At 40.7% G+C, this 8355-nt stretch overlaps 1 protein-coding gene across 1 annotated transcript; it reads right to left on the reverse strand.

Moving 5' to 3' along the window:
* Positions 1-402: 402 nt before the first annotated feature.
* Positions 403-7537, reverse strand: LOC108677166. Its single transcript, XM_018165334.1, has 6 exons — positions 7403-7537; positions 4248-4395; positions 3862-4010; positions 3146-3349; positions 764-903; positions 403-526 (listed from the first exon to the last, which is right to left on the reverse strand). Exons 1-6 carry the CDS (start codon positions 7535-7537, stop codon positions 403-405), a joined length of 900 nt encoding a protein of 299 aa, XP_018020823.1.
* Positions 7538-8355: the final 818 nt, after the last annotated feature.

Below are 8355 nucleotides of genomic sequence, written 5' to 3' on the forward strand. Positions count from 1 at the left end.
TGAACTCACAACTCACTGCTTTAAATTTTCTTTGCTTAACCGCTAAGTAGTGTGTAACAACTAATCCTGCCGAAGCGAGCAACCCTGATAATGGATGACACTAAAGCTCTCCCCCGATGCATGACCGTCGGTGGCAGAAAAGGCTTCAAAGCAGATGTTTCTACAAAATTCATTGCAGTACCAAAAAATTTTATAGAATTTTTCCCTTAACAGCCTGGCCTCCTTGCCGATTCTGACCAGAAACTGGCGCACAGAGCGGGGTTCGAACCCACACCACTCTGCTCCAATCCTGGTACTCTGAACTTTAACAGTTTAACCACAGAACCACCCCGCCTATCTGTAGTTGTAACAACTAGTTGTATGTCAAAATTTGTTGAGCAATAAGTAACCTGAATGGTAAATCTACATTACCCGGGCCTTGGAAATCGGGCGTGGGTAGTAAATGAGAGCTTTTACAGCAAGAGGCGCCAACACATTCTCTCTACTGCACCCTTCCAAAGTGACCCCAAGGAAGGTTAACGCGTTTCTGCAATTATTAAATAATTCTAACCAATTAATCAATCAATATGGTGGACGTAAGCGATAGTGATATCAAAACAATAATATGGATCTGCGACTGCAGGATCACCATTCGTGACGTGCAATTCTTTGAGAATCAATTCAATACAACCTGATTTTTTTAGTGAAAAATTAACAATTTTTGAATGCTACCTTCACAGCTAATTAGTGCGGATAAAATAAAAAAATTTAGCAAGAAGCTCACCCAACTCGCTCTGCACTAAGCTCGTTGATAAGGGAGGCGTTGGTGGCACACAAGAGGCGGTTGAACATGGCGAGCTGATTGTCCGCCATGCTGTTAAGTGGCCGCCATGTCGTGAGCACCCTCTCTGCATACGCTCGGAGCTGTTCAGTAATTGAAATGTAATACCAGGCTTCTGGATTAAATTGATTTTGTAGAGAATGAGTGAGAACGCACGCTAGTTTCCATGAATGAACTTGTTTGCGGCGCCACCAGGAAAAGTCGTATAGAACAACAAATGTAATTGAGTGAACAGAACGATGAAGATAAAATTTTAAACCAAAAAAGGGTTATGCGCATTGCGCATAGTTAGGTTTTTATTTCGTTATTAGTATTAGGTTGAGGACAGATGTAGGGATGGGGAAGGAAACCGGTCAGGGCTTTAATTGGGTTACTCAGAGAAAAGATAAACAGGTAATTGTACAAAATTTGAATTATTTTCATTTCAAGTATTTTAAAAATGAAAATAGAAGCACATTATAGAAGCACAAAAGTCTCTATTTGCGTTTTCCGCTCATATGTGCATGTTTGTTTTTAGTACTGACGAAGGTTGTAATGATATCGGTGAGGATGATGTGCGTTCATTGCTCTTTTACTCAAGGCTTGGAGAGAATAGATTTGGATTTAGGTTGAAGAGTTCAAGCCTCTACGACAAAGACCTCTCAAGTCTCAATAATTCATTCGTCCTCACTGTGCGTTCCTCGCGGTGTTTTACCAGTCTGTCAAAGTCGTCAGGGTAGTTGCACTTTGACGGATAGTGGAAACCGACGTCCAGGTAGAGTAGACACCACGTGTAGCGCCGTTGTAGTGATATTGGTGGTATGGTGACTATGGGTAGGTTTGAGTGACGTCGAACCATTATTTGCAGCTTTTGGTAAACGGTGTTGAGGAATGAGAGTGCTTGGCGCGAAGGTGTGTTGGTCGAAGAACTGGCAGCCGTATGATTAGATGACAACATTTATACAACAATGTTTTGTGCTGTTGTTGGAGCACTAGGTCCTTTTTTGCTGCTGATCAATTGCATTCTTTATCATCCGGGTGTTATGGAAAGTTAGTAATGGGGCGAGGTTGTGAGAGTGGAAACAAATGAGGGTGTAGGGAAAACAGATACCCGTGTAGACTTGTGGTGGAGGAACCATGCGATTTTCAATTCTGATGGAAGTTGTCTTGCCTGTGAGATAGTCTGCTATTATTTTGTAAAGGACGTGTGTAGGTTAAGTTGTATCATTTTGCAGCCCAAAATCATGCCGAAGGCCAATGTCACGTCATGGAGTTGAAGTTTAGACAATTCAGCAAAAGAGTTCGTGTTGATCCCCTTCCCGAAAAAAACTCATTTAGAGGAGTCTTTGAAACCCTTTATAATATAAATTATTCATTTCGTTAATGGAACTCATTATATTACAGTACAATTGAGAGATAAAAACGAAAGCACAGCGAGCAGCGGGCACCGTAAAGACTGTCAAGTCAGCTTAATAATTGCTTAAAGTCACGTTTGCAATCGGTAAGAGTAACTCTTAGACAAGCTTTAACCGCCCAATGGTTACAATACAAAATGAGCGTTGCACAGCAGCACTTGTTCGTAAGACTTCGTTAGATTACATTGTTTAAAATGATGCAGCGTTTAATTTTTCAGCATGGATGCATATCTCATTAATTCGTCTTTTTCATTTCAGCGTCGTTTGTTTCAACTTTTTGTCTACCAGAATTATTAGTCGTTCTTACGAATCAGTCGCGTTGTGTCGTTCAATAAACAACTACTATAACTTTTGTAGTTTCTAAAAGTTAGAAGCGTCTGTCAGTATTTTTCGTCTTTATTGTAGGTCACGCTCGTCTGTCGCAACCCTATCGGTATTCGGGGTAGTGGTCAGCTTCTTAATTAGGGACACCTTGACCTCGGTTTAAACGTAAATTAACGGCTCTATTTGTCGACTTTAAGTTTTGGTTGTCCGAGCGAAATAATGGCCTGATCAGAATCTGGTGTATTCCAGCTGGTCCAGCTTCTGACCAGGGCCATCATAAGGCAGCCTACGCTCACTAGCGTCTGTCTATATACATCATGAAGTAGCCTGACTAGCTGTTCATTTCGGTTATATTACGTAGATTGGGCCCACCGGGGTATCGTCTTCCGAACGAGGCTGCTAATGCTAAATAGCGACCAAATATGTATAGGTGGCCAATTCACGCCTGATTAACCTATAACGCCATAGATGGCAACCCAAATTGGAACGAAACTTTATACTGGGAATCCGTGAACACGGACCTTATGCAAAGGTTGGTACCGATTTATCGTCATTTAACTTGAGGTACAGCTGTTCGTCTTAATGAAGTATTATGATATGACCTTACCTGCTCGTCGTAGAATTTCATCTTTTCGTTGCCCAGGACGGATACAGTGTCGTAAAAGAAGACAGGAGGGGTGAGAAACGGGAGATCACGAATTCCGTGGGCCGGAATGCCTTTCATGATGTAGTTCATGTCACGCATGAGGTCATTCGTGAGGTTCGACCAGGAACGTAGCCTCAGTGATTCTCGTACTTTGTACGCCAGGATCTGTAAACACGAAGAGAAATGAGAATTCGAAAGCTTGAAATGAATGAAAGGTCATTGAAATGAATTCGAAGGGTCATTAGAATTATTGAGAGAAAGTTGAAGAATGCTGAAAATTTGAAGAAGATATTTTCATTTGAGCCCTTAACATTTAGCTCGAACTAAATCTTGTATCATTCAACTAAATTATTGAAGTTTTAACATAATCATAAGGGATCGATCTTCCCATGACAATTCAACAGAAAAGAATTAACCTATTGACACCCTACGAAGAAACTTTAGTTTTAACAATCAATAAGGTGGTTTTGATGGTAACTTCATATGTTACTTCTTCTTCGCATGATCTAATATGCACCCCAAGGTTATCCACCACCCTTGCCAACACATATCAGCATTATTGTGAAGACCCTATGTCGAGCTCTTGATCGGGTTGAGTTCCAATCTTATAGAAACACTGCTGTGTATCTGCGCCATGCGCATACATAATATAAATATTGTAGTTGAGCAATACTAACCGAGGCTTTGGAGTCGTCCATGTATCGAGACCCTAGGGCACCAAGGCATTGCATGATGGTGTCCGGGGTTGCGTTGTTCAGTTCGCCGTTGCTGATATCGTCCACGCCGCTCACCGACGCGCGATTACATAGCGCGATGTCGCTGAAAGCTGAGCGGAATTACAGACTTAATTGTGGATCATACACCCAAATAAAAAATTAGGAGCACTGCATCGTCTTACTAACAACGCCTCAGTTACGTCAGAGTTAAACAGTAGAGTTAATTAGAGTTAATCATGGTATTAATAAACAATTTAAAGGCATCCCGGTGTCTTTTTAGCAACACCGGGATGTCTTTTTTATGCATGTCATTTCAATCAAAAATTCTTACAATATACCCTCCTCACATCGTTTTCGCCGGCCGTTGGGGTTGTAGTTGGGAATGGTGTAAGGGTCAAGGATGTCTAGCGCCGCCCAGGTTTGCACGCGTCGCACGTTTTCGCGCTGCCAGATCTCACCGTCGTAGTCGTCGCCGATGTAGTTTCGGCATTCTATCTGTTTAAAGTGAAATGGTCTCTAGTTATGTTTAGTATAATCATGTAAAATCTCATATTCGTTGCGTTGTGCGAAATTGTGTAAAATTTCATTACCAGTCAAAATTCCTAGGCGTTTCAGCGACAATTAAGCACGAGGCAGAAAATCATGTGCGCAGAGAGGGCTAGTGACCGTCTTGCCCAATAGTGAGTGGGCCGGTAGAATAGAAGATGAGTTGTGTGGCGCTCCTGATAAAATGCTTCAAATCTCCAATGTAGTAATCACTCAATGTAAAATCAATCTTTCAGATTTTTTTTTTGCCCCGAAGTCCTACTTAAAATGTTGTTCGATGCTCAGTAACGCAGTACGGGGATCAAAATCTTGAAGTTTTCAGCTTTATCGTGATATTGGTTTTCTCTTGGCCAGGCTGCGTCTCAATCGTTTTGAAACCTTCATTATTAATTAATATTACTTTATTAACTGATGAATAGATACGTTAATCTATATATGACACAACGAATTAAGTCCCCTCTGTCAAAATTTAGACGCGGCTATAGTTCGTTTTTCGGTTGCCGCTCTCGGATTGGAGATGAATCAGACATGAGATGTCCGCCTCCCCCAATCAGCCTCCCAAATGATTCTATTTTGGGTAGTTCCATGGTAAAAAATATAAGGGTCAAATGACACACGAAATCAGTGGCTGATCAGGCCACCATTGGCTTGCCCTGCTCATGCAGTAGCTGGCATTAGTTCTTAGCGCGAGCGTGACAAGCCTCTGATTCAAAACCTCATATTCGATGTAAGAGTAATAGTTTCTAAACGCGTGGGTTTCACCACTCATGCATTGCGTGTACGACAACGTGTGGGCGTTACGTTTTCTTGAGTTGAACGTTTTTTTTGCTCACGCAAACCGCTTCAAAACTTTTGGGACAATATTTTGAAACGAAATTTTTGGGTCGCGCCAGCGTTTGCGAGAGGTTCATTACGCGTGCAATGTTTATCCATCGGCACGCAAACATTACGCGTGCTAACACGCGTGCTTTGCGTTGTCTTCGACCCGCATGGCCCGCATTCATGTCAAGACGCTTGCGATACGTTTCAGTGAACACTGTAACGTTACTCTTGTGAGAACTCCCTTACGTTATGTGTACATAAACACGCGTGCATCGCTTATACGTCGAGATGCGTGTATTGCGTGTGTTCACTAAACATCAACGTTTCAGAGGCAGGGGTACCAAAACAATCCCCTTTATACTCCCTAATAAGGAGTGGGAGGTTAGTTATCAACTACCCGGCTAGCGAAAAAGCGGTGGGAGGTAGTTTGGACTGCGCAGCGCAGGCGCTGATCTTGAATTCTTGAGCAGTGATACACTGTTCTTCGTCACGTGCGGATGTCGGTTGATGCACGCATCTCATTCGAATTGTGTAATCTTATCGTGTATAGTGAATAAGTGAAGTCACAACTCAGTGTTAAAAACTGAATTTAACCGTTTTTGACATTTTCAGCAATACAAATTTCTTACTTTTTGCTGTCCAGCTTTCTCAAGTGAAGTTCGTTGCACTTCTCGTCGGGAGGCGGCATTCATTATGACTACCTACTCAATTTGAATTGTGCGTTCAAGATTTTAGCAGCGGTTGGAATTTTCAACTTTTGGCATGTCGACACGAGCATTTTATTTAAGCTGCTCCTGTTCATATGCTCAAGGTTATTATTTCTAAATCAACGCGTCAACTGGATCAATTTGTGTAGTCGGAACTCGAAAGTTCATCATTGCCTAGGAAGCTACCTAACCAGCAGTCGACACCACTGGGCGGGCCAGCTGAACAGAATGGAACAGGTTGCAGAGCGTATACCGATTATTCGCAAGTAAGTTAGTTGCTTTTCATCCGTTCTATCTACTCTATTTCGTTGTATCAACAGGTTTCATTATGGAGTTACATTCAAGTATAAGGATGAATTTGGTCATTTCTGAAGAACTACAAATTATACGTAGATTCAGGAAATTTCCATCGAGCTCAACAATATTGGAACGGTATTAGACGTTAGAAATGCTTCTATTCTTCATTTTTCAGCAGTTTGCAAGCCGTATTTTCAGACCCCGGTAAAATTTTTTGCTAGACGAATGGTTTCTTCAACCAAAGAACTGTTCAGCTTTGGGCATATGTCTGCATGCATGCTTGAGAATGCAGACATATGGAAATTAAGCCTCCTATTGACTTCTGATCTTAAAACTAAGCGAGTAGTACTAGACTGCATATATATACATACATAGGTATATATATAGCGTTCAGAGATTCAAATGGCCCCTCCCTTCCAAGTGGGAGAAGGGAGGGGGTATTTTTTTACGCATTTTTCAGATTTGGCCGTGTCTGTCCCGTACGTATCAGGTACCAAACACGCGCGCCCCACGATTGCTCAAAGCTCGACAGGCATTTCACAGATTCTGTTTCGGCACGTATTTCGCTCCGGCAACCGGAACCTAAAGCGGACATAGAGCCGCTAATTTACACCGCCAGGCGCGCTTGTGGCGTTCTTGTGCCAGCGGCTGACAGGAATAAAAGTTTCGATAGGGTATTTCATTGAATTTAGCAGATGAAATAAAGACAATTTGGAAAAAATTTAACACGGTAATTAACCTTGAAAATTTAAAATTGACATTAACATCGAAGTTACATCTATTACACGTAAATGTGTCCATTAAATTTAAACATAAAGATTAAATGGTAAATTGATGTTAAATGCACCTAGGTTATAATTTTTCTTTGAAATTCTATATCACGTTAAGGACGAATTAAAAGACTTCAGAAATGAGGTGTACTATTCCAGATTAATTAAAATCAATGTTAAATTATTATTATTATATTATTAAATAAAATTGTCTGAATCAAAAACTCACTCTCAAATATTGTAACTTTATACCGAAACATGGAGTTTAGTCGCTGCAAAGATGAATAAAATTAAATCTAGTTATACAACACAATTTACGAAAGCAAAAGTCAATAAGTATGGAACTAATTAGTTACAGACCTGCCGGGCCTCGTCCTCTGGGGCGCACTGGGCGCGGTCGGCGATGTGGCACCGACAAGACATGAGGGCCCCGCGGGGGATGCGGCTCAGCGTCCCCGACGGCAGCGTGTACAGCAGGCAACACAGCCCCGACATTTGCCGCCATGTCTGCGGGTTGTCGCTGGTTTGGGAAAGTGGAATATTGGCTTTAATTTGTTCATTCATTAAGCTTGATTTGTATTATAAAATTGGAAGGCTCATTAACACTATAGTTGTTGGACAATATTTACACATATCTAATATTCATTCTTTCGCGCATTTTATTCTCAATTATCAGCTTAGCACAAAATTTCAGTCATGACTATTTTATAGAAGTAAAAGCTTTACATTGCAAAAATTTACATTATACGATAAAATGCTAGTATATTTAAGATAGTCAATTGCGTCGTAAGATAGCTTGCAGAGAATCATGCTCTACTTTAATTCATACTCTAAACAAAATAGGTCTTTTTACATTTTTTTATAAACTGATTTGCTAGATCAATTTTTGTGTTTATTTCAGCGAAATATGACATTACCGCAAGTTTAAATCGGAAGTGATCTTGGATTTATTTCGTATTTTAGTTTCACATCTATGGTTCATTTCTCTCTTTCTCTCTTTGTAGAACTTTTGATAGTATTCGATCATTTCCTTTTGAACTTGAATATACCCAGTTTCTCTTTTGCTTGATATTAGTATTTTTTTCAAAAAATCTAACTAAAACATTATCCTTTTGTGTAACTTCTACTTCCCTGCAGGCGTCTGACTTTGTTAAAACAACGTCGATTACTAGTCGATTTCAGGTAGAATTTTGATCAACCAAAATAAAACATAGAATCAACGACGAAACGTGACCACCACACAAAGAGAGGTAAAGCAGCCTTATTTCAGCATTGAAGCAACGTCGATCTTGATGTATTGAATTGAATCTATT

This window comes from Hyalella azteca, unplaced genomic scaffold (assembly GCF_000764305.2).
Source record: "Hyalella azteca isolate HAZT.00-mixed unplaced genomic scaffold, Hazt_2.0.2 contig10718, whole genome shotgun sequence".
Taxonomy (NCBI): domain Eukaryota; kingdom Metazoa; phylum Arthropoda; class Malacostraca; order Amphipoda; family Hyalellidae; genus Hyalella; species Hyalella azteca.